Below are 27175 nucleotides of genomic sequence, written 5' to 3'. Positions count from 1 at the left end.
TTAGGTATTAGGTTTTTCAAAGAATGAAAAAGAAATAATTTTAAGAACAAAAATGCTGAGGAAGAATCAGAACTGAAGAGAGGAATGGGAAGGGGCTGAGAGAAGCAGGAGTGGAAATGAGGGAAACTGAAAGGAAAAAAGGCCCATCACAACTCCCAAAAGTTTTGGACTCATTGAGTTAGTCCAGGGTTCTCAATCTCAGCACTATTAACATTCTGTGTTGGATAATTTTTTGCTTTAGGGAGCTGTCTTGTGCACTGTCGGAAATTTAGCAGCAACCCGGGTCCCTACACGTTAAAAGCATCTTCCTAGTTGTGACAATGAAAAATGTCTCCTGGAGAGCAAAATCGCCCCTGGTTGAGAAGGATTGAGTTAGGGAATGTCACAATTCATCAATATGAAAGGCCTCTCATATGCTACCCAGGAATCTTTGGAATTTATGCGAAAGAGTTAGAAGTCTTCAGAATTAAGTTCCTAATCCACCTAAATAAACCAACCTAATTCTATGTGTAATAATCTTCATTTTAGCCAATGTGATTTTATTTAAAAAAATAACTATTATATCAATTTAGACTCACTGAAAGTCTGCTGAATTGAATCAATGAAAAATTTGACTTATCCTTAATATAGAATAAATTCTTAATAAAATATAGGAATGGTTCTATATTTTATTATAGATTATAACATGATTTGTGCTATCAAGCAATGGTAAAAAGTTTGCCATTAGCATATATTTGGAAAGCTCCTAACAGATACGGTATCTTTCTGCTCATTATTTGGGTGACAAATCCTTAAGGCTTGACTCTGCTTCTGTTCCTAATGCTCGGTAAAGTAAACTCACCTCAAGCCTTCCTAAACTACTCTCGAGTCCTGTCCTCAGCCTCATTCCCTGGCAATGCCAAGCATTTAGCTGTCTTTCTTCTCACGTTCACCAGTAACAAACACTGATACGCTTGAGAAATATGCTGGATGAAAAGATGTAACTGTACAAATCTCAGAAACTTCTAACACTAAGCAGCAAGATGGTATCTTCGGGAAGAAAACGTCTCCGAGTTTTACTAGACGAACAAGTACAGGATGAGATCTGAGTGTGAAGTTCAAGTAAAGAGCAGTCTATGGAGAGATGACTTCAGGGTTTTCAGACTTCAGTGGAATACGTCTCCCAAAGAAATTAAGCTTATTATTTGCATTGATAGAAGTAGGAAATTTACAGCAAAGGAGAAAAGTAATTCTGCTCAATCTGGCTCTAATCAAACTACACATGGGATCTTGCATTCGGCTGAGGAAGGGGCTCACTGACAAACTGGAAAATATACACAGGGGAGTAATCAATAATATGAAGGACCTGGAAACCATGACTGATAAGAAACTGAGGATGTTAAGCCTTAGGGAAACCATGACCATTGTCTTCAAATGATAAAAAGTTAAATCATTGCATGTTGTTGTTACTACTGCGAAGACTAGCATTTAAAGCTACTATGTGTCAAATACAATGCTAAATACTTTTCCCCATGTGATATCACTTCATCATGGCCCAAAGAGATAGATATTACCATCTTCATTTTACAGTCATCTGTTCAAGTTCATAAAACTAGTCATAGCAGAGGTAATATTGGGACACATTTCCCTGGTTGCAAATCCCAAGCTCAGAGCCACGATCATCTATTGTGCGAGTCTAGAGAGAAGGAATGGGACAAACTAGTAAACATTAGAGACAAATATTTCAGTTCAAAACAGTTATAGGACAGGGCAGTTTCTTATTCATCTACGTATTTTCTGGACCTAACCCGAAACTTTATAGTTGCTTAATAAATACATGTCTGTGAGACCATAGAGAAACCTGTTTTAAAGCTTATACAGTAGGAGTTGCTTTTGTGGTAGTAGATGCCCTATTATCAGAGCTGATCAAATATTTTAGTGGAGACTGGTATTCCCAACCATTTATCAGGCCTGTTATAGAAGAGATTCATATATAAGTTTGGAAGTTGAAATAAAAGTCTTCAAAGTCTGAGATTAAATTTTCTAATGTATCTTTTCAAATATTTGTTTAAATATTGAAAGTAAAATCGTATACATATTTCAGCATGCTTAAGTAACGTCTATTTATTAAGAAATAAATAAATCATGAGAGTCACTGGAAAAAAATTTCAATAAGAGCAATAAGATCAGATCAAGCCCTAGCATGGGGCGATTATGTTTTAACACTTTGTTTTTAAGTTTCATCATAATGAGATATGCACACGGCTAAGGAAAACACGAGGTGTGGAGGAGCCACAATGCAAAGATCAGTTCCCTGTCCACACCTTTCCAACTCCAAGTCATACTCTCCAGAAGCAGCACTCTTTTTTGAGATTTTGGGAGCATTTATTTATTTTTAATTGAGATATAATTGACATATAACATGATATTACTTTCAAGTGTACAACATAATGATTTGATATTTATTATAAGTAAAACTTTTAATCATTTCTGTTTTCAGTTCTTATGGTATTTACCTCTAAAATCAGTAAATAATATGCTTAAACTGCTTTGTTAAGACTCACTTATTTTATTTATTTATTTATTTTCCTTTTTTAAAAGGTTGGCACCTGAGCTAACAACCATTGCCAATCTTCTTTTTTTTTTTCCCCCTGCTTTTTCTCCCCCAATTCCCCCAGTATATAGTTGTATATTTTTAGTTGTAGGTCCTTCTAGTCATGGCATGTGGCACGCTGCCTCAACGTGGCCTAACGAGCAGTGCCATGTCCATGTCCAGGATCGGAACTGACCAAACCCTGGGCCGCTGAAGGCGGATCCCACAACCTTAACCACTCAGCCATGGGCCGGCCAAGACTCACTTATTTTAGACACTATCTAGTGACTTTCTGCTACAACAGTGAGACCTTAGATTACTTAAATAGATATATACTCACCTTCCCTATCTGTTCTCAATTGTTATTTGGTTACTTTTCTAACTTAAATAATATACTTAAATCTGGAAGGATTATTCTAACAGATACCTGAAATATAAAGTAGTGGGGTGGGTGGGTGCTGTGGATAGCCCTTCAGGTGGTCCCCCCGTTATCCCTCCCTCTGTTGTTCAAGCTTTTGTATAATCCTCTCCTCTTGGGTGGGAACTGCGGTTTGCATGTAAGCAGTGGAATAAGGCAAAGGTGATGGGATATCACTCCCATGATTACATTCCATTATAAAGACTCTCCTTGCTGGCTTGATGAAGTAAATGGCTGTCTTGGGAAAGTTCTTGTGGCAAGAAACTGTAGGAGACCTCTATGAGCTAGTGATAACAGTAGTCTCCAGTCAAAGATCCAGCGAGAAGCCAGGGCTGTCAGTTCTACAGTCAAAAGGAAAGTAAATCTGCTGAAAATCTGAGTGAGCCTGGAATGGATTCTTGCCTAGTGAAGCCTCCAGATGAGAACATAGCACAGTCAGCCCCTTGATTGCAGCCTTATGAGATCCTAAGCAGAGAATCCATCTAAACTGGCTGGACTCTTGACCCACGGAAGCCGTGAGATAACAAATGTGAGTTGTTTTAAGCCTGTGGCAAATTGTTACACAACAATCAAGTTTGTGGCGAATTGTTATACAACAACGGAAAACTAATGTAGTTAGGTAACAGCAATAGTCCAGGCTAGAGACTGTGAAATCCTGAGCTGGGATGGGGACACAGGAATAAAATATAGATGTATGAAGGTCACATTTTGGAGGTAGAAAAAACTGGCCTTAACATTGAGTGGTTATTGAATGTTAAATATTACCAAAGTCAGAGGTAATCCCAAGGTTTCAAGCCTTCATGACAAGATGACAGAGAGGATAATGGTGTCATTATCCAAAAAGAGAGACATCAGGCATATAAAAATGCCATAAACCTCTTCCAAACGCTTAGACAATGACCTTCAGGTCAGAGATCTGTGGTGTGCCCAGTCCAAAGGGTCCTAAGGGAATTCTAAGCCTGTTATTTGGTATCTAGGCTTCAAGTCAGCCTCTCTCCAGGCCTTGTTCTTGACCACTGAAACTATTAATTGCCTGGACAGACTTTCTTCTTGTGTGTCCCATGGTAACATTCACAGGTCCCCATCACTGTCCCAGGATCTCAGTCTGGTATCTGTTCCTCAACCCAACTTTATCTCCTCCTGCAGATCATGAACCAAACCTTGTTATCCCAAAAAGGACTTTTGTTTTGTTTTGTGGGGGGAAATGAGCTTAGATGTGATGAGCCCTGGCAGAACTTCCCCACAAATGGCTGTAATTAAGAATGCAGAGAGAAAGATCAGCGTGGAAAGAAAAACAAAAGAGGTCATGCAGTTAGAAAGCAGCAACTGAAACTGTGAGATCATCCAAAGAGGTGCAATGAGATGGCTGAAAACAGAACTCTCTGGAATACCTTTATCATGAAGGAGTTAGGAAATTGTAAAAGAGAGAGAGAGCTTTTTTATCTTCATTTTTCACTGTACAAGGCCAAAATTTTGCACAGTCACAGGATATGAAAGTGGAGGAAGCATTAGAAAGAAAAGGCTGGAGAGAGTGGGGCAGAGGGATGGATTTTAGAGGATACAAGGAAGATGAAGACAGTCAAAAATATATAACCACCTTATTTGACACGTAGGAGGTCACTGGTGACTTCTAACAAGATTCAAGAATTTAAAGAATTCTTGAGACAGGGTGTGGAGGCTACACTTGGAGAAGATGAAGAGTGAATAGAAGGAAAGAGTCTTATCCTGTACTAAGGTCAAGGAAAAGGATAAGAAATGAATACACTAAACCAGAGGTTTTACCTGTTATCTCCTTTACTCCTCACCCTGTATATGAGCCCTGCTTTAAAAATGAGGGCACCCCATCTCCAAAAGTTGACTTGTCTAAGGTCTTAGAGCCAGAAAAGAGCAGAGCTGGGGCTAGGACCCCAGTCCATTTGGCTTTAGAGAGTCTGCCATATCTGTCTCCCTACATTAACCTCCTGAAAGATGAACCCAAACACTGGTCACATGGGGAAGCAGAAATATCAAGAATGGGCCTGATCTAATGAAGAAAGATAACATCACAGAAATAAAAAGAAGTGTAATGTCTCCTTTTAGTGAGAGAAGATAAGGAGGCTAACAGCGAGTGCCAACCAGGGTGAAAGGTCCAGTGCCATGATTAATAATTGCAACAGCTTTCAATGATTTAGCACTGCACATACCACATGCTGGGTATATCTCTAAGCTCTTTAAATACATTAACCCATTAAGTCCTCATTAACAATCCTCTGTTATAGAGACGCTTATAATCTCTATCCTAGTGAAGAGAAAACTGAAGTTCAGAAGGTAAGGCCAACTTTCCCAAGGTTAAACCATCAGTAAAGGCAACACCAAGGTTTAAACCCAAGCATTCCGTCTCCTGGGTCGGCATGCTTAACCCCTCTGCTGTACAGCCCAGGAAGTGACCAAATCAGGAATGTAAACTCAGATTCATATGATTCCGAAGCTTACATTCTCTCTACGATGTCAGAAGGGTACCAGATCATATAGACAGAGGCAGAATCGCAAAGAAGACTTTCTGGAACCTCTCGGTTCAAGAGAAAAACAGGTGTGGCTGGCCATTCAATGGATGTCATCAGCAGAAGTGGGAAACCTGCCACCTAATCCTAAAAAAATGAAGTATCTAACTTAAGACCTCAGCAGGAGCAAAAGGTTAAGCTTCTGCCCTTTGCCTGAGTTGTCAACTAAAGTATCAGAGAAAGCATAACTCAAAATCTTTTGTAGAGACGAAAGGAGTCAACGTTAGATTAAAATTTAACCCTGGGCTGGAGATGTTGAACAACCTGGAGTAATAAGTCCTGGGTGGCCAGAATGCACAGAGCACACAGTAAGGTCAATGTTTAGGTGGGTGCCAGAAATGGAGGAAGGCTGGGACAAGAAAGAGAGTGGACAATATCCTTTGGGAAAAATAACAGCCCTGCTAGAAGAAGCAGTGATTCTGGACCAAAACACTGAGAACCAATTGCTGATGGTTATCAGGCAGGGCCTCCCAGGCCCAGCGATGCGCTGCACTCTCTGGTCCCAAGTACACTCATTTCTCGTGTGCCCCAGGAGCAGCCAATGTCTGGATATGACTGTTCTGGAGGCTCAGAGGGTGCTCACAGGTGAACAGGGTGGGGTGAATGAAGACAGGGAAGGAAATCGTTGATGCCTGAACTTCCTAACAGAAACAAAGGGAAAAATCAAGACTTCCAGTGTGAACAGAAGAAAGCACACAGTGTTATTTTATAGCTGTGAAATGACTTCATCTCTTGTATTTGGTTGTTTGATTTCTTTAATCAAATATACTTTGTTTTTCAATGAGGCAGCTTTGAAAAATGTATCTTCCTAAGACTAAATAGGACAAATCATTTGTCAATAACAGCTACTAAAATTACAGTACCTTTCATTGCCAACTGTTCCAAATTTCAGGCACATCCCTAGAACGAGTATTTAAATCATAACAGGAGTTTCCAAACAATTTATTAACTTAATTACCATAATAATATCGACTTATGGAAGAACCTTTACTCCTGCCTAATTGCTCAATTAACATTTCATATGCTGAAAAAGAATAATAGCACTTAACTGACATATATGTCCTAAAATGGAATGTTGATTGAGCCAGGTTATCAACAGGGCCTAAATTCACTTCACTTTGTACTATGAAGCTTGCTAAATATTTTACATTTGAGTGCTGCAAATCTTCCATGTTATCAGGGCCAGAACCAGGGAGAAAGGGCTCACCCAGAGGTAAAGGAAAGTGCAATACCTCATCCTTTCCTGTGAGCAAAGTATTTTCCAAAAGTACTCCTGTCTCTGAAACCAGTACTTTCACTCGGTATTGGTTAATGATTCCATTTGGTTGTCGTGGTTTCTTCCAAGTAATTCTTATTTGTGTGGCTTCTACTTCTGCAGCTTCTAGATCAGATATTGCACCTGGAACTAAAAAAGAGAATAAAGAGGGGAAATCTAAAACTATGTGTTCAAATTTTTAAAACTTCCCTAAATTGTTAATTCGTGATTTAAGATACATAAGCAATTCTATTACAAAGTAGCCTAAAACAATTTACTAATTTGTTAACAATTAAATACGTACAAGATTCTTTAAACACACAGATATTTAAAGTTAAATTTCTACACATTGTTCTCAAAAACATACATAAGAAATAGGATAACATGGAATAATTTCCCCAAATCAAAATGTCATAACATTCATTCAAAACAAATTAATAAAAATTACTTCCCAGAGAAAGTTATTTATGGATGATTAATGTCCAGCAGAAACCTTGAAAGCTTTATAAAAATTATGACAACATATCAAATAATAACCAGAAGACTTTGAAGGCAATGAAATGTAGCTGGTAAATTCAATTAAGGCATCTTTTAATTTATTAGATGAAATTGTTTGAAGAGTTGATTGATTTTTGTCTGCTGATTTTACAAATTAATTACGTTAGTCTCAAATTTCAAGTACTCTCACTCTTTGTAGCAGTAAAAGAAAAAAAAGAGGAAAAAACTAACTATTGGTTTAAGATAAAGCACCAAGTACCTAAAACAAATTCTAGTTATAAAGTCACCAAGGGCAACGTCTAGGAGCCCTCCCAGTGCCTCAGGAAGAGTGGATCGAGACTACACATGCCCTGGGCTTCTGTCCACTTTTAGTTCATGCTCACTGTGTGATTTTGAATAGCCAGTGCACCCCTTCACCTTTAGTTTCCTTATCTATAAAATGGGTATAATTACATTTTTCCTCTTACTATATAAGGTTATTGAAGGAACAAATGGTTCAAGAGAATTTATAAAATGTTAGTTCAAGAAAGAGCAGATGTGATATAAAAATATTGTCCCTTATGATTAGGATGCGGTAACACAATAAATTCATTTCTCTCAGCTGAGATAGTTGACAATAGCGTAGGTTAAGCAAATTACAGTTGGAAGAGAGACACATCAGCAGTACACTACAAGTGAAAAATGACTCCATTCCCCTTTAAGATAACAGAAAGGAATAGAAAATTAATGTCACAACTATTATAAATATCATTTAGTATTAGTGAACCTAATTACACTTAAGTTAATCATGTAGTAAACTCTATGGAGTTTTCATCCAATAGATTAAGAGGGTTTTTTTTTCTTTGTCCCTATGAACTAACCAATAAAAAAAAAAACCCTAGATATTTTAACAATATAAATATTTCCTCATGTCTGTTGAAGAGTTAATGGCTAGATGGATGAATAAGTCATTCTGGCCCAAGAGCGTACTATTTAATTATTGCAGTCAAGATTCTAAGCGTCCAGCATTGGTAAAACCTGTGCTCAAAACTGGGAGACAAACATAACATGGATACACCTGCAATTTGCTAATTCTTTGAATCTTCTATTCTAAAAACATTTTGGTACATTTCTACATGGAAGGATAACTCTTTAGACTGATTTCCCCACAGTGGTTCCAATCTAAAGGAAAAACACAGTTCAGCCTTTGAAGAATGGAGGAAGAGTTCTAGGCTAGGACCCCACAATCCTGATTGTCGCCTTCATCATTCCACAGACTGAGCACTCATCACACAGTCGCTGTTCTAGGTGCTTGAGGATAGAGGGAAAAATAAGACAGATGAAGTCCTCTCCGAAGGTCATGTCTTACACAAATTTTATTTCGTTGACGTACATCATTACTAAAGCTTATGTTTCTATCATCTTATTTACCAATACACATTTCTCAAGAGTGAAGGAACTTTCCAATTAATCTTGTAGTGTGAAAATAACATAGTCATTTAGATGGCAAAGCTCCCATTCCACCTTTCTTTTACATTTTATTTTGGAGTCACTAGTTGACAAAGCCTTAGTCGGTATTGCATAACATAAATCATAGAAGAGATCTGGCATTTTTCCATCCAATTTGAACTCTCATGTAGAATCTCTACTGAAGAAGCCAGTTTAACGACTACATTGATCAGATTAACTAGGCAACCCTGCCCCCTATAAAATAACTAAAATGGTCAGTTCCATTCGGAGCAACACATTAACGCACCAAGATACCAAAAATTATCCAGTACAGCAGAAAAAACAAATACCTTACTGTCTCTTATTTTGTTTGCCAAACCTAAGAGTAGTAGCAGATACTGTTTACCTTCTAATTTATAAGGTATTTTTCAGTGTAACTTAGTAAATACTGCCCCATTACACTAATGCCTAAAATTACAATCCAAGTAAAGATTAAGCGGTTCTGTATTACCCTAAAAATATACACAAACTTTGTAAGAATGACTGTAAACTTATCTCTTTTTTTATGAAATAAGGAAAAGCTTAGGGAATAAAGGAAATGGAGTAGACAGCATCGTATCTTGTCTTTAGAAAGATACTTGATCTGTTAAACCACAAATTCTTATGGGGAAACCAAAGAAGTGTGGATTAGATCAAACTCCTTTAATATTGATACCAAGCTAACTAAAGAAAATCAAACACACAAGACAATTATTCATGGTTTAGCATCAATTCTCAGGGTGTTGTCCACAGGGACTACCTAAGAATCACTCTCAAGTCAATACATCTATAAATTTTATGAATAAATGAGAAACAGAGTAGACATATGATTGGTAAAATATATCCAAATGATTTAAAGTTTTCAAACAAGTAACTATTTTAAAAAATGAAATAGAGACAAATGGCATTGGAACAAAGAAAATATATTAAAACAATTTTGCCACTATCTAGCAAATTCAATTTCCACTAGAAATGCATTTTGAAAAAAATCTATCAAAAAATAAAAGTCATATGGGGCTGGCCCCGTGGCCGAGTGGTTAAGTTCGCGCGCTCCGCTGCAGGCGGCCCAGTGTTTCGTTGGTTCGAATCCTGGGCGCGGACATGGCACTGCTCATCAGACCACGCTGAGGCAGCGTCCCACATGCCACAACTAGACGAACCTACAACGAAGAATATACAACTATGTACCGGGGGGCTTTGGGGAGAAAAAGGAAAAAATAAAATCTTTAAAAAAAAAAAATAAAAGTCATAGAGAATCCTGAAAAACACAAAGCTGACAGCCTCTCAGTGATTTCTCTACCAAGATTTTACCACTATTTGCAGAAAGTAGCAAGTTAAAATCACTGAGGACAAGCTCTTCATGTCCATGATCTATTTATGAAAGAGTAAATATGGATTTCAATACTTTGTTTGCTTTTAAGAAATGATGGTAACTCCCTTAAAAGATATTTGACGCTATGGCAGAAAAATTTTAGGGGATCTTGAAGTAACAAAGTTTACTAAGATTTTTTAACACCCATGCAAATAATAAGAAAACGTTGTTGCATATGTTGTATTCAGCAGTATTGCCTCATTTTCAAATAGGCAACTTTACGACTTTTCGTAACACTGGAGATTATTAAATTATCAGTTTTTTCCAAATTCATCTCTTCTTCATGCCTATGTAGAAATCTACTCAGTAAAATATTAAGGGATATATAGGAACCTCATGAAATATATAGGATAAATGTTATAACAACAGGATATTGATTTCCTTGATAATCTAATCAAGGTAGACTATGGACCGTAGCACTCTATGTGTTAATGAAATCAGCTCCATTATAATGTGACAGCACATATCATTTTCTATAAGAGGTCAATTCCACTTTTCCATAAATATCTGGATATTTGTTAGAATCCCAGTTGTTTTAAAAGATATTAATTTAAAAGCTGACCCTAATTAATTTTTATCTAGGCTATAGACGACTTTTAAACATGGAGAAGAAAATAAATTGAATAACTTCAATTAGAATACAAGAGCCCTGTTGTATTAATGAATGAAAACGAACAATCTAAAATTAAGATATCAATTTTAACTGAAAGTTTATAGTCCTAATGAGTTATTAGATTGTTCTCATATGGTTTAAAGATTCCTTTATTGCAAAGTTTTCATTAGTGGGACCAGGATTAATTAGTGGTATCGGAGTAGAAGCTACATTCACTGCATTTGCCACAGCATTCCATTGAAGCCCTCATAAGGCTGAATGATCCCCTGAGAACTCCACAGATGAAGGCTGGCAGGCAGAGGTAAGAACCATGCCACTCCTCCCCTTACTGGAGTGCACCTGTTGCCAGTGGGTCCTCCTGAGAGCCACCTAGTTGTGGTCTATATGGTGAGTAGCTCAGGAAGGCAGTAGGACAAAACTCAGGATAAATTGCTTGTTATATAAGGCAAACAGAGTCATCTACCCAAAATAATTTGGTGTGAAAAATAACCCGTGTGAAATATATTGAACAATGTCTTAAAATTCTCATTATTTTGTCAATAAAAATGTGCAGAAATAAAGAAAATGAAATGAACGTTTAAATAATATCCAAAATAAACAACATGGGATTGTACGTGGCAATGTATTATCCATTTCTCTAGTTTTGTTAAATGCTGTAGGCCAAGAATGATGGCAATAAAACAATAACCTTAAATTGTGGATTCAGTTGAGGAGCACCAAAATTGGCTTGACTTGAAAGAAGACGGAAGTTCTGAATTTATCTAATTGTATAACATAAGAATAGAAATTAGCTGGTCAATTGGGTTGGTTGAGAAAATGCCATTAAGACCAAACTCAAGGGCTGTAGTCTGATGAGGGCCAGGTCACTCTGCTGTGTTTGACAGCCATCCATAAATCTGTATGCATGTTTTGGAAATGCTTAAGAGCAGGTTTAGTGGGTGGAGATGGGGAGAAACTTAAGGTCTAATGGAGAAGACATATAGAGCTAAGAGTCTCACAGAAACACAATGGAAAAATTTTAATACAAAAAAAGAGAGTATCTTGCTCATGAGTATGCTTCTCTTTCTTTAGTCTGTGTACTGAAACTACATATACATTAGCATTTTCATTTGAAATTAACACAAAACATAATTTTTACGTTTTTTAAACCACAAAATATTATCAAGGGTTAATTGTTCTCTGAAAAGAGGGAGAAGTACAAAATTCCTGAATAGCTGCTGCCCTCTAACGGTTAAATACTTGAATGATTTATCTGACGAGTGCACCCCCAATCTTGTGTGTGTGAGTGTGTGTGCAGGCACATGTGTGTATTTAACTCACAAGTTACTGCATGTTAGCTTCCACACAAACAAAATCTGGAAACTTTTTCAAGTGTTGATGTGTTTGTAAAAAAATTGTCTTCTCAATAATTACAATCTCTAAATATAAATGAAGACATTTAGCCAATCTGGTGTGGGCCAGGAAAATATGTTGTGAAATGGAACGGTAACATTTTTTTAATACCCTATAGTTTGTTTAAAACTGTGATGTGCTTAATATATACAAATAAAAATGTTTCTTTAGGAGAAATACTGTCTTAATAATTTCAGTATATGCTGGTAAATTAGTATTATGCACCTTCCAGGAATCCTCACTTGTTTAGAACACCCTTTTGATTATATACACATTTTGCTACAAGGATTAGGGACATGAATTCCTCTGAACATTATTCTATAAGAAAAATATGTTCTACATTAAATAACACGAGTTAAACAATGTTAAATGTGTTTGTTTGTCTTAAGTTTTCTTGAGATTTTGCCAACATTCATTGTGACTCTCTAACAGGTTATAGATACTGCATGTAACGTTTCCTAATCTGGCTTCATCTTCGGTCCCTCTCATTATGAAGCTTGCTATGGGTTTAATGTTCTGAGGAACACATGTTCAGAATATATTAGGTAGTAATCTAAGGAAACAACATAAATTAAGTAAATATAAGCCAAATAGCTTCTAATAGAATGTTCAACCAACACAGTGAAATTCACAAGCAAAACAAAAATACCTCATTAGCACATTAAAGGAGATGTTCTTACCTTCTGGAGGAGTGAATATTGAAGTGTTTGACTTGGGTCCAGTCCCTGCACTGGTTTCAGCCGCAACGTACACATCATACATGGTAAATGGTGTCAGGTTAGTGAATGCAAACTTAAGGTCTTTTGTGCTATTATCCAAAATCCGACCTGCAAAAAGCAAAAGATACCTGTGGATTATTTTCTGATCAAGCATGTAATCATTCTCACATTTAAGTATAGAGCCAAGGATGGCAATTAAAGTGTTAACCTATGCACTAACTTTTGTTATCATAATTTCAAAACTGAAAATATTTTAAACATTTAGCTTAGTAGTGCATACATATAAACTTAATTAAGACAATGGAAACAATATGAAAATCTTTCAGTGTTCAAAATGACTTTTATTGAATCATAAGGCCCTATTCAATTACTATGCTATTTTCTGACGCATTTAAAAGGAAGACATTAGAGTTTACTAAGATAAAAACAATGACAGTATTTTATACTCAAATTTAGTCAATTAAAATGCTAAATAGTCTCATCTTCTATAAAAAGGTATATTTAGAAAATATTTCTGGTTTAGTTTCTGAGTAAAATTCTTTAAATAATCCATCATCAAAATTCCTTAAATCCTCAACTTTGCCTCTGAATAGCTCTTTCAGCTTCCTGCTCTTGCTGAAACCTGGCTCTCCCCTAGGAACACTGCTTCTGTTGCCCTGCAGCTACCCCAAATGGTGGCAGTCTAATCTTCCCCACAGTCCTCAAGTGACTACGTACGACTTCAGGTGTGGTATGTGTACTCCTTGCTCCTCACTGCCTGTCTTAGACCAATCCAGCTCTCTCCTTATTAAAGCTCATAACTTGAAATCTCATGTCATCAGTGACAGCCACTAGCCATCTCTGAGTAGTCATCTTCCAAGCCCAGGATCATTCTGGGTGATTTAGCTCCTGCTTCAATGTCACTTTCTTCAGGGCTATAATCTCAATCTGTGGTGATTTCAATATCCCTAGAGATAATCCTTAAAACACTCCAAGATCCCTTTAAATACTGTAGTCCTCCACCCTATCTCAGCCACTCCCTCATGGTCATAACTTAGCACTATTACCAATAACTGCAAATTCTCTAGAATCTCAATTTCATGCAACTCTCTCTGACCACTCTTTCCTATCTCCTATTCACTTATCCTAGAACCCTGAACCAATAATTCTTTGTATCCATTGGGACATCAAATCCATTGATCTTACCACCTCTTTTATTTTATTTTATTTTATTTTATTTGGTCCCTCACCACTTGATTTCCACTCTTTATCTACCTTCAATGTCATTGTCAATTATAATCAATCGCTTACATAAGCCTTCAATTCCCTTGTCCTTCTCTTGTTGGAGGGAGCTGAAGGAAAACACAAGTACGCGCTGATGGATATCACTTTATTCACTACTGCCACACCTCAAATGAGCCCTAAATGGTGCCTAGCACCACACCCAACTTCACTAGTCTTTTCTCTACTTCTCTACTTTTCTAGATGATTATTTTACACTTTCTCTTCCTTCCTCAGACTTCAAACACTTTCTGCTCCATCATCACTCCCAGTTGATGGTCTTATTCCTCATTACACTAAAAAAATTAGATCAATCAAGGAGATCTGCCACAGACTCCCGCCAACACAATTACCTATTTACCAGCATCTGTACCCATATACTCTGCCTTACAACCTGTTACTATGGACAAACCATCTGGACGATTATCTCAAACCAATCCCTACACTTGAGCAAAAGATCTCAGCTTCTGCCGACATAAGACATTTTTCCAGTAATTCTTGACTTTCTTATATGATTAAGTTTTCTTTTTTATTTATTCTGATCAGCAAATAAACATGCTGTATTTGTTCCTTCTGAAAAGAAACTTGTTAATTCTGCCTATCCCCACTCCTACTCCCCACTTCCATTCACTGCTTCACTTTGGAGAAAAACCCAGGAGCTGTCTCTTATCCACTGCTCCAATGCTTTTCTCTCATTCTATCTTAAATCTACTCCAATCTGGCATTTACCCCGAATACTTCATCATAATTGCTCGTGTCAAGATCACTAATGACCTTCATGTTGCTAAATGCAATAGTTACTGGGTGCAACTTACTTGATTTATCAGCCTCACAGATGAAAAAGTACCTTGTCAAAGTCTTGGAAAATAATACTAGATAGAAAAGGTGTGTTTGGTTTCTATGTGTGTGTATTGAAGGGGAGGGAGAAAAAGGACTACCTTTTTTTTTAGGAACTACAAAAATTTCAGAATTTTAGGAACATAAGTTACTTCGAGATGAGAAACAAAAGTTACTCACGTGATTCGTGATAGATTACAAGTAATCTCAAAATGAAAAATTTGGCCCTTTATCTATTTTTGCTTTCTTCCAAATAAACGATAATATGTGAGTTTATGTTAATTCATTACTATTTGAAATAAACCTTTCATAGAACCATAGGATCTCAGACTAGGAAAGAATTTTAGAGTTTACTCAATTAACTTCCAATAATAAAGTATTTGACCCCTCAAAATATCTGACAAGTGGATGTCCAGGTCTTTCTTGTTCACAAAGATGGAGAACTCACTACATTATAAAGTTGCCCAAATTATTTTTAGAGAGCTCTGATTTTTAGAAAGGGATTCCTTGTTCTAGATAGAAATCTGATTTAATATAACTGAAGCCCTTTGTTCTTCATAAATATATTTGCAATCAGGGTAAGTCAAGGTCCTCCTGTACAAATATTTGAAGACGTTAATCTCCTTTAACATTTCCCTTTTTGAAGGGTAATCTCCTGTTCTTTCATCTTCTTCTCATGAAATATGGAACGTGGACCATGTTTTGCCACTCTTATACTTATTTACGGTTTGAAACAAAAAGTTCAAACAGCCTCACCTTCCTTATTACTTTTCTATTCTTTGCTTTAATTATAGAGTCTTTAAAAAAGAATTTGATACTTTCGAAAAGTTTGATAATAGTAACATATTTTATACAATTCTTACTCCAAAAGGTAACACAAAACTAATTAAGACTTACCTGATGGTCCATATAATTCAACTCTGTAACTAAATTTCCCTGTTACTATAGTTGGCGGGTCCCACGAAATTGAAAACGATCTTCCTGTAATGTTGCCTGTTATACAGTTTTGTGGCGGTCCTTCAGGCACTAAAATTATTATTAAAAAATGAATAAATAATATATATTTAAAATAAAATAGCATCATATTAAATACATATAATAAAATGCAAAGTCCAAGACAAAATAAAATATCACACTAACAGTAAAGAGTTTCTTTTAACGTAAAAAAAAAGGAAAAATAGAATATAGTTGAAGAATTTGAATAAGATATGCTGGATCATTAGATGAACTGATTTGCAACAATTACTAGTTTTATGCCATACATGATCGCACGGGGCGTTTCATTCCTATATAGTTCCTCATAGTTACATTGTCCTGCGACATTTATATTGCATTCAACAAGGCCTGGGTATCTGGCTTAATAAACACTCTTCCTCTGGTGTACACAGTAGAAGGGTCAAGGAAAGAACTCAACCTTCAGAACATATTGGGAATGACCTTACTTTTTCTATCAATATTTGTATTTGGTTCTGAGAGGAAATTTACCACCTACAGTTAGAAGATTCTAATATAACACTAGTAACAAAAAATAATGACATTTAAAATAGGCTATTTTTCATAGGCGGGTTTCTACAATTTACTCTTTTTTTAACTGAAATGAAACATTCCAAATATTCTTTCAAATCAAACTTTTGTCTACCAAATTTCACTTTGTGTGACCCTCATGAAATTATTTCTTTTTTTTATTGCATAAGAGAAGTAAGGAGAATGTAAGAAGGAAATAGTACGATTCAAAGATGGTTACTTAAATCAAGAAAAAAGAAACTTATATGTAACGAAATGATACGACCTGACAGCTATGTGATCAGAAAAAATACTATGCTTTAGTGAAATTACTCTACCAGTAATAGCTTCCAGTGACCGCAAAAACTACCAATCGCAGGTGAATGTCTAATACTATATGTTTAGTAGGGTCGTATGTAGTATGGTTTTATATATACCTGTATATATATAAACTTATGTGGATGCTGACATAATACCATAATTAAATATATAAATATCCATACCTAGAAATATGTATTCTTAGAATTTAGTAGTAATAATAATATCTAATTATACTGATTTAATAATAACACCATCTCCATAAAGAAGGTACTATTACGGTCCCCATTTTTCACAGGAGGAAATTTCAGCTCAAAGAGGACCAAACAGGGATATTTTTCAACTACTGTTTCTGTCTGACACTGAAATGTTAATCACATGATATTCCTGCTACTGCAGGTGTTATCTCCACCTTTGGTAATAGCAGTATCAGTGAGAGAAGGGTCCAGATGACTGTAGAAGACGTAGAAAGGCAGAGATGATTTTGAAAAATTGCTGAGGTCACAGAGTGATGAAAGCTGATGTTAGGATAGTGGTTATTAGCTCAAGAATCCTGTCTTTCAAACCTCCTTTCTCCTTTTGGATGCTTCTGTTAGTATTATAAAAAAGCATTAAAGTTGGAGATGCTCCAGATGGAATGCCTGTTATCTATTATTAGGAGGGAAAAAGTTATTGAAAGGAAAGAAAGATCTTAACAAAAAGATCTATACAAAAAAAGAAAGATTATTCTATAAATAATTTAACTCTTTTTTTCCTACAAAAAAAGATGAAACCATACCTGATTCTGGCGTTCTAACAATCGTGCTATCAATGTAACCTGCTTCAGTTGTAACAGCAGAAACTTCAAAAAGGTACGTCGTGTAAGGTCTCAAATGTGTCACTACAAAACTGATAGGCTCTTTCCACACAGAGCTAATCTTACTCCGTGCCAACGTGCTCAATGAATATGTGGTACGGGATGGAGGCGTAACTCTACCAAGAGTTGGAGGAGGGCTGGTTGTACTCCATAAAAAAGATTCATTATTCTCCTAGTGAATAAAATAAATATCAATGAAGAAATAATGTGGTATCTGTTGGTGAACATGAGAAGTGTAATTCATTTTTTTCTTTATACTACAGGTATTATTCTTAATTTGTGTTTGTATGTCTATGATTGGTTAAGATTTTAACAGATTAATTTACCAATTCAAGTTATGGACAAATTTGCTAGATTTTAATTTTACCCATTTATTGTCTATAGTTATACCAGTATCATACCTGCCTACAATTTTAGAAAAGAATATATTATTGCATCCTTTATACCTTAATCTTTCTATGAGTAGGATTTCATATGGCTTAGAAGAAAGGTAAAACTGCAGTAAAATCATTAGTAAGAACTTTAAAAATTCATGTAAAAATGCAAGAGCCAAAGAGATGAAATATTTTACCTTTTGTGAAATTTCAAGCGTAGGTTACCTCTTATTGTTACTACCATTTTTGTTCTCATAAGTACTCAATAGATAAAGCCAATAGAATACGTGTTGTGTGTGCATATGTGCATGTTCATATATATTTTAAATATATCTTAATTTTAAAAAGATTTTGAGACTTCGATAACTTAAAGCATTTAAAACAAAAGTAATTTTGCTTGACTGCTTCTCCATCAATAAAATCACAAAGATCATCAAAATTATTTTTGTAAAAGCATTATTACAATACTTCTAGGCACTTCCCATCAATGACTAGAGTAATAACAAATTCACCAAAGATAATGCACCACAAAAATAATCTACTTGCATAAACTTAACCTTGGCTGTTCCCTCCACCTCCCTCCTGTCACATGGAAGTCACTTTTTTCCAATGAATTCAACACTTTGCTACTTCAGAGCTTTATAAAGTATCCACCCAGAATGGGGCCCTCACACAGTCTCCATCTGTCCTTACTCCAAGGCATCATTAATGCTCCTCAAATTCGTGAAGTCTTCCCAGGGTTCCCTAAGTGATTTTGATATCGCGCTCTTGAATTCTCAAACCCTTCTCTTATTCTACCTTGAGTGTAGCCAATTGTGTATAACTTGATACTATAACCTAATACTATAAGGAATCAAAGAGCTAATAATAAACTTTTCTGTGAAATACACAGTATCCAGATGCCAGAAACTTCAAGACATAAGTTTGCTTCGAATTTTTGAGACATAAGAAGTGTTCCACGATACTTACATTACATTCTGGCAATTTCCCAGTCAAAATGTCCTCTACTTTGATGGAGACATCTTTCACTACTATCCCACTTCTGGCGTGTTTGACACTAATCTTGAAGCTGGTAATTTTGCCATTTGGTTGCCGAGGTAAATACCAAATCAGGTTTACTGCTGAATAGTTAAAGGCCTCCACCGTGAGATTCACCACTTTTCCTGGAGCTGAGAGGTGAGGAGAGGAATTGAAGGAGAGGAAAAACACTGTTATAAAGCTTAGAATGGTATTTATATAATTTTGGGATGCTACATCTCCCATGTTATATGAAATTAAATATACAATGCATTGGATAAAATCTACTTCCATGAGACTTTTTGAAATATATTTAATTGACTTTTGCCTAAAATAAAGAACTGGAAATTGTGCCCATAGATTTGTGTTTAAGAGGCAAATAAGGGGCCGCCCACTGGAGCAGCAGTTGAGTTCACAAGTTTGCTTCTCCGCAGCCCGGGGTTCGCCAGTTCGGATCCCGGGTGCAGACATGGCACAGCTTGGCAAAAGCCATGCTGTGGGACGCATCCCACATATAAAGTAGAGGAAGATGGGCATGGATATTAGCTCAGGGCTAGTCTTCCTCGGCAAAAAGAGGAGGATTGGCAGCAGTTAGCTCAGGGCTAATCTTAAAAAAAGAAAAAGAGGCAAATAAGCTTTACTTCAGGATTATTTGGCCAATAGACCTATTGATGAAATATTCCAAGTAAGTCTGAAAAAAATTCAGTCAACAGTTGTTTGTGATTATACAAATAAATTTAAATAATGAATCTCTTACTTCCTGAAATGTTTTGGAATTATGTATATTCCTTAAATAATGAAGAAGTGGCAAACTGAAACAATTATCCAAAAAGCACATTTCCAGAATGTATATAAATATCTAGTATATAACATAAAGTGCATACCACCCAATTGGTTGTTGTTATATTTTGAGTTGTATACATCCACAAAATCAAGTCTCATCAGAATTCATGATACTTTGCTACCAATTATTAATAATCTGCATAATAATAATCTGTATGCTATTTTAGTTGAGATGAGACAAAGAGAAGGCCAAGAATGAAGGAAAATTATGCCCACTAATTTCAAGGTAAGTTATGCAAAACTGACAGAGTAAATAATCAAGATCCTTTAGAATATAGAACAAACATGGCAAGTCACTATTGAAAGAAATCAAAGCAAAACATGACCTTTTTGGGGTAAAACAATATAAGTGATAGTAGAGATGCCTAATATTAAGAAATCAGAGAACTAGAGTGTAGGTGTACATTGTAGAGAAGAATGCCAAAATATGATTTGTAAATGAAAGCCATATAAATTACATGAGAAAGTTAGGTTCTGGGAAAGAGGGCTGTATGTAAATGATGAGTTAAATGGTAGAAATTAAGAAACGTAAGGACAGTTCCATTTTAATGGAAAAAAATAAAATACAACAACTTGGGGAGTGATTAATCATTAATAAGGGATGAAATAATGGATGTAAATATTTTTCTTCAAGGGAATCTGATAAATGGAAGTAATTAAATCTTAAGAAGGATAATGACAATATGATAACTTTCTTATACTAAAGATTTAACACTTGAATTTCTTTTAGATGGATAAAATATAATACAGCGAAAGGAAAAAATCTGTTAAATATATAATGCTATGAAATTATAAGAATTAAAACTTTTATCATAAATCTTAATCATACTTTTAAATTTCTTACTTGTGCAAACTATGCACATTTTTATAAGCATGCCTGAAATATATATCAGTAACAAATTTCAGACAAGCTGACACATTTCCAAACGGGCCTTAATAGTCATAGAGGACTACTCAAGTGCAGAGAAGTTTGAATTTTAAGGAAACCAAACCTTTATCAAATTTCAAAGCATGATTTTGAAACACTAAATAGATAGAAATTAATTAAATTTATTAAACATTTAGTGAAAAAGAGGGCACTTTTATTAATTTGCTTGAAATTATTTTTGTCTCAATAAAATGTGTCTCCATGTGTTTTCCTTTTGCGCCTTCATGTGTCCGAAGACTAATCTTGGCTCTTTTCTGTACTCGGCAATTCTTCCCCTATTTTAAATATTCTAGCTTCTACTTCTGGACTTCTATGTACTAAAATCTCACTATCTCTGGATTTTTATAGAGTGAATATATCCATCTTGATCCAAGTAAAGATTTGACATGGAAATACCAAAAAGCTATGCTTATAGAGTCATTTCATCTTTCAGATAAGAGGCTTCCACACACTTTGAGGACATATCTAGACAAATGGCATGCATAAATTATGCAAGTATATGAAAGTGCCTACAACTTTCAAAGTGCACACTGTACAAAACATACATTTTTGAGACAAATAAAAACTTCTATAAATCCAATATGGAGACTTCTAAAAGTATTTTCCTACATTTCTAAGGATCCATCAGGTTGGAAATGGAGGTACAAGAGATATTTCTAATATTTTGAAACTAAAATAAATTCTACATTTGCTTAAAATAATGCCGCATGGGAAGTTAAAAAGTTGAGATTTTTGCGCTTGTGGATGGAATATCAACTCAGATTGGTATAACTGGTTAACTTTATATTCTTCCTAGAAGTATTTTGATTCATGGGGAAAAAATTACTTCTGATTTAATAATAATACATGCAGTTTATGTATTCCACAGAAATCTTCATTAAATTTGAGTTCTGTGTAGCATAATTAATAAAAAGGAGTACTTGGGGGAAAAATTGGAGATCAGTGATCTAACCAAATTTATATTTCCATCACAGTTTTACCTCTACATTCACAAAAAGAGAAGGAAAGACAAGGCAAGAGCAATTACATAATTATGCAGTTTGCCCAAGAACACACTGCAGGTCAGAACCAGAGTGAGGCTCCTGTTGCAGGACTATTTTCATTCCATCCCAGAGATTCTCTAGTTTCTCTCAAAGATAATTTGCCAAGAAAGCAAATAACTTTAGGAATTATGTCAGTTAGCAGAGTTCAAAATACATAAAGTTCAAAATACTGTCAAGTTGAAATCACAGTCTGCCTGTATCACACTTTATCAGACGCTGTACCAAGATGAGTTAAAAAAAGAAGGCAAAACTATTTGCAATGTCATTCAAAAATTATTCCAGCTATTTTCCCTAAAACTGAAAACACAAATAATAGATTTTTCTTTTATATCCTAGTGAATATGTAATTTTAAAATGATAAGTTTTCCACTTGATTTTTAGTTGTGTTAGTAATCTGAAAGTCAATATATTCAAAATCAACAAGAGAAAGTTAGACCTCATGAATCATTAATTTCTAATTTTAAATAAACTACAGAATTATCTCTTAATTCCTTCTATGGCATAGAGCATTTATTCACATACTTCTCTAGATGGGGTCTCAAATAGGAACTGAGCCACAAAGACTGTCCCATGTTTTTGTGGGGATTTTTTGAGCAAGACTAGCCCTGAGCTAACTACTGCCAGTTCTCCTCTTTTTGCTGAGGAAGCCTGGCCCTGAGCTAACATCCGTGACCAACTTCCTTTACTTTATATGTGGGACACCTATCACAGCATGGCATGCCAAGCAGTGCCATGTCCGCACCCGGGATCCGAACTGGTGAACCCCGGGCCGCCAAGAAGCCGAACATGCGAACTTAACTGCTGCACCACGAGGCCGGCCCCTCCCATGTTTTTTTAACACTGACCATTGCATCATCCTTTCCAGACACATAGGGCCCATGTCAATTAATCCCTGCGGCAATGGACCACTGGAAGATTTTTATCTTTAAATATGTAGAACATTTATAGTTGCACAAAATTATAGAAATTGTTTTTATAGCACTTTTCACCAGCCTGATATATTACTTAGTAACTCACTTATTATTTCTCTTACCCCACTAGAACATAAGCGCCACAGAAAATGCTTGTTGTTGAATGGAGATACTATTGTTAGTTTAATCACTTTTCTATTTATTGGTTCTAAGTTTTTGCTACAAATAGCTGAATTACTAAATAAATAAAAGCATTTCCATTCAATAACAACTTATTTTCATCACAAAGTTTGTGTTGTACTAGGATAATATATACAGTAAAAAAAATGAGTAAGTAAATGTGTTACATGACATGCTGGTCCAATGAAGAAAAAGAAATTTGTTGAAAATAGAGATGGACAGAAGGAAAGAGGGTCTATTTTAGAAGGTGTAGTCAGGAAAGGTAACATGAGATTTACATTAACTGGAGGAGAGAGTTCTATGGATATGTAGTGAAAGAGCTTTCCAGGCAGAGGGAATAGCAAGTGCAACGGACCTGAGGTGGAAGATCAGTGTGGCTGGAGTAGATGGAGGGAGGAGAGAATGGTAAGAGATGAAGTCAGAGACGGGTATGAAGATAAAGAGCATGGTAGGCCATGGGAAGGACTTAGGGACTTGTTCTGAATGAGATAGGAGCTATGTTAGGAAAAGAAGAGTAACACAGTCTGGCTCATGTTTCAAAAGATGATGTGGCTCTTGTGGAGACAGACAGTAAACTGTAGGCAGGCAAGTTGGAAACAGGAAAACCACTGAGGAGACTTTCAATTGTTCAGGCAAGAAATGACAATGGGTTGGATTAGAGTAATTAGGAATAGGGGTTTGATTTAGGATACATTTTGATATAGTGCTGGGAGGATTTGTTGATAGATTAGAGTGTACTGAGAGAGAGGAATCAAGGGTCATATCAAATTTTTCCTCTCAGCCACTAGAAGGATGGAGGTGTCAAATTGGTGTGTCAGTGACTGCTTGTTGTAGAATAATATGATAACCACTAAAGTCCATATGTCCAAAAGTCTCATGTCATAAAAATGCTTATGATTTGATGTTAGGTAGAAAAGGCAGGATATAAACTTGCATAAATCACACAAGTCTACTTTCATTAATATATAGTCACATAGACATATATTCACGGGGGGAAAAAAAGACCAGCCAGAAATGCACAAATGGTAACAGGGTTTTTCATTTAATAGTGCCATGAATAATTTTCACTTTGTTTTTAAATTTTTGTTTATTCAAAGTTTTCTAAGTTAACACTTACTGCCTTTATAATCAAAAATAACAATATATGTTTCAATGAATAAATTTACTATCCAAGAAGACTGTAAAAGTAATTCAATGACCATGCTGTTGAAAATTTTAGGCATTTTGGTGTCAAATTTTGCTTACATCCCTATTTATTTTAAATGACGAAAACTCACACTAAGTTAATTTAAAATAACTTAGAACGATTTAGGAAAATTACCACTTTCTGCAGTTTGGAAGAGAAATGGGTCACTAAACACTCCAACGCCAGCGCTATTTTCAGCAGCAACCTAGAATAGACCAAAAGAACTATGTTTAAGCTTTTTACTGTCTAATTAAAGAGAGTCTTAAATAATAAAACTTTGATTTGTCCATAAGATAAATGATAAAGGTACTTTCCCCTCTAATTCCTATAACTCCCAAAGTGGAAGGCAAATATGGAGCTATTCCATATTTCCATTTCCCCTAAGGGTATATTTGCAGCATAGTTTGAATCAACAGATTTCCCAGATTCCTAATGGAGAAATTAATAATCAAGTTTAATAGTCCATGGGTAGTAATAACAACAACAGTTACTGTTTATTAAGCAACTTCTGCGTATCAGGAAATCTACTGGGAATTTCACACATCGCATTTTATCCATATAATTAAAAACATGAGGTGTGATTGCCAACATTTTATAGATGAGAAAACTGGTTGAGAGAGGTCATGTAACTTGCCCAAAATCACACAGGAATAAGTAGTAGAACCAGAATTTGGTTGAAGTCGTGCTTATTTCTAAAGCTCAACCTCTTTCCACTATTCATTCTATGCAAGACACCATGATTATTTCTGTAACAAATATGAGACCATATATACAGTATCTGCCTTGAGAGTTACAATCTAATCAAATAAATAAATAAATACTCAGGAAAACCACTTTTCAAATAAGTAGGTCTAATTAATCCTTTAAACTAAGTATTATAGAATTTAAAAGATGGGAAAATTATTTTTGACCTGAACGTTCTAGTCAAACATGCTGGAATAGGCAGAGAAATTGTCATACATGAGAACAAAACTCTTAAGCTCTTTCAAATGCCATAACTGGAGTCAGACAGCCTGGATTTAAATTGCAGCTCTGCCAATCCCCGGGTGACTGTCTGTTCGCAATTTAACTGTTCTAAGTCATATTTCCCTTTACTTTAAAATGGGAATAATAACGTATCTATGTCATAAGATTGTTCTGAGGACTAAATGAAATAACACATGGAAAGTAATTAACAGGATTTTCCCCATATCATGTAGATTTGATATCTACATTTGAAGATATCAAATTTACCATGCCAAATACCCTTTGGAATTCTGCAATGCCTAACGTTTATTTCAAGAGAGTAAAGGTCACAACAATGATTTATAAAGTGTGGGATGAAAAGGAGAATAAGGGCTTCCCAACAGGCCTGAAATAAGAGAATTCTAAGGAATAAAAATTCCTACTCCATAAAAAGAGATCTAAGCAGAACTAGGTAGGCTAAATCACCTTTCAACCAGCAATAGCTTCTTATATCATATTAAAACTTAATCTTTATATATAACCCCCAATAGCATATCTTAACACATAAATTAATCTGAATACATGCTTATTGATAGAAAATATCTAGACTATATAATTTTCAGATGTCAGTTAGAAAAAGGTTGCCTACTCTTTAACTCATGTTTCTGCAGTGAAATAGCCATCATAAATCTTTGATTTTGACCTCTGCATAAGTAAAAGTTTGTTTTTTACTTTTATCCTTTGGGGGACCCCTATTTTGGTATATGCTCTACAGCTCTTGCTCTGTTTTTTGATTCCACAAACAGGCATACTTGCAATAAGGACAAAACCCCAGGCAAATATCTCTTTCCCATCATTTCTGTCTAGCCAGATGGCCATCTCAGTTACGTAGTATCACATATTTACATGGCTTTTATAGATTTTTTCTCTATATTCAAGGCTCAAAGAACATATCGATGTCATGTTAAAAATAGGGAGGAGCAAGAAGATACCTGTATTCTTTACTGTCCTCTGGAAATATCATAGAAATCTCTTAAAAGTAAACATTTTCATATGGTCTACTTAATTTAGGACTGCTTTTTATATGTTCTTTTTAATAAAGTATTTAAATAAGATGTCATTAGATTTTGCATATTTAACATTGTTAAGGACTAAACATTTTTGTAAACATAAAAGACATGTAGGTGCTCAGGAAGTATTTGCTGAATGGAACTGAACATAATCCATTGTTCTTTGAGAAACTGGTTTTTTTGAAGCTTTTGAACCATTATCAAAATCTCAATGACACATGGAAATACAACAAGATTAAGAAAAAAATAACAAAGCTAACTTTAAATTTCATGAAAAAGTAGAATATTTTCACTTATAAAGCCTAAATTACTTAATTTAAACTTGATTTATGCATTTAAAAAGTCATTAAACTAAAGCTTTTTAAAATAGGCAAATTATGTAAATATACATAAAAATGAAAAGAGATGATATTTGCTCAAGTTTTAAAAGCCCAGGTGGGCTCTGAGGCCATGACTCAGATGCTCATTCTTCAGTCACTTGCTGCATTCAGGAGCAAAAGTTTGACACAGTGGAACAAGCTCCTTCACTTTTAAAATGGATTAAATATTTTAATTCTAATTATTTACAAAATAATTACCTTGATTTCATACGTTGTTCCAGGATTGAGGTTGGTAAGAAGGACTTCCAGACTGTCTGGCTTTGCTCTAACTTGTGTATATACTGTTTGCATCCATGGACAAACTTCCTTGTATTTCACAACGTAAGATAAAATTCTCCCACTTGGATTTGGTGGTGTATTCCAAGAGAGAAGGATCCCAGCAGATCCTACTCTTTCCCCTGCTAGGAAGACTGGAGGCCCTGGTTCTGTTTAAAAAACATCATGTTGTTAGAAGGTCAAATAATTATTATATTTTCACAATCATATGTAAGAAAAATATTTACAAATGTAGACTTTTGAAGTTCTAAAAGACTTTTAAATGTGAGTTTATCTTCCCTAGAGTTTTCTACCAAAAGAAAAAAAAGATTAAATGCTTTGGGGAATACCAAAAACATTCTTTTATAAGAATGTAAAAAATGGAATGCTAGTAAATACTACATGCCAAATATACTTTTAATG

The 27175-nt window shown here is 35.3% G+C and overlaps 1 protein-coding gene across 3 annotated transcripts in view; it reads right to left on the bottom strand.

Annotated features, from left to right (window-relative positions):
- The window catches only part of PTPRQ (protein tyrosine phosphatase receptor type Q), a 206777-nt gene that overhangs the window by 160763 nt on the left and 18839 nt on the right, over nucleotides 1–27175 (bottom strand). For all 3 annotated transcript variants that reach the window (XM_070254641.1, XM_070254640.1, XM_070254642.1), the window contains 7 exons: nucleotides 26696–26922; nucleotides 24238–24307; nucleotides 18964–19163; nucleotides 17543–17792; nucleotides 15841–15969; nucleotides 12808–12954; nucleotides 6763–6935 (listed from right to left, as the gene is read on the bottom strand). In XM_070254641.1, coding sequence (XP_070110742.1) covers nucleotides 6763–6935; nucleotides 12808–12954; nucleotides 15841–15969; nucleotides 17543–17792; nucleotides 18964–19163; nucleotides 24238–24307; nucleotides 26696–26922 — 1196 coding nt within the window. The remainder of the gene's footprint in view (nucleotides 1–6762; nucleotides 6936–12807; nucleotides 12955–15840; nucleotides 15970–17542; nucleotides 17793–18963; nucleotides 19164–24237; nucleotides 24308–26695; nucleotides 26923–27175) is intronic.

The sequence above is a fragment of the Equus caballus genome, chromosome 28, assembly GCF_041296265.1.
Source record: "Equus caballus isolate H_3958 breed thoroughbred chromosome 28, TB-T2T, whole genome shotgun sequence".
Taxonomy (NCBI): domain Eukaryota; kingdom Metazoa; phylum Chordata; class Mammalia; order Perissodactyla; family Equidae; genus Equus; species Equus caballus.
The sequence above is the reverse complement of the archived record's forward strand: the minus strand, read 5'-3'. Positions and strand labels throughout refer to the sequence as shown.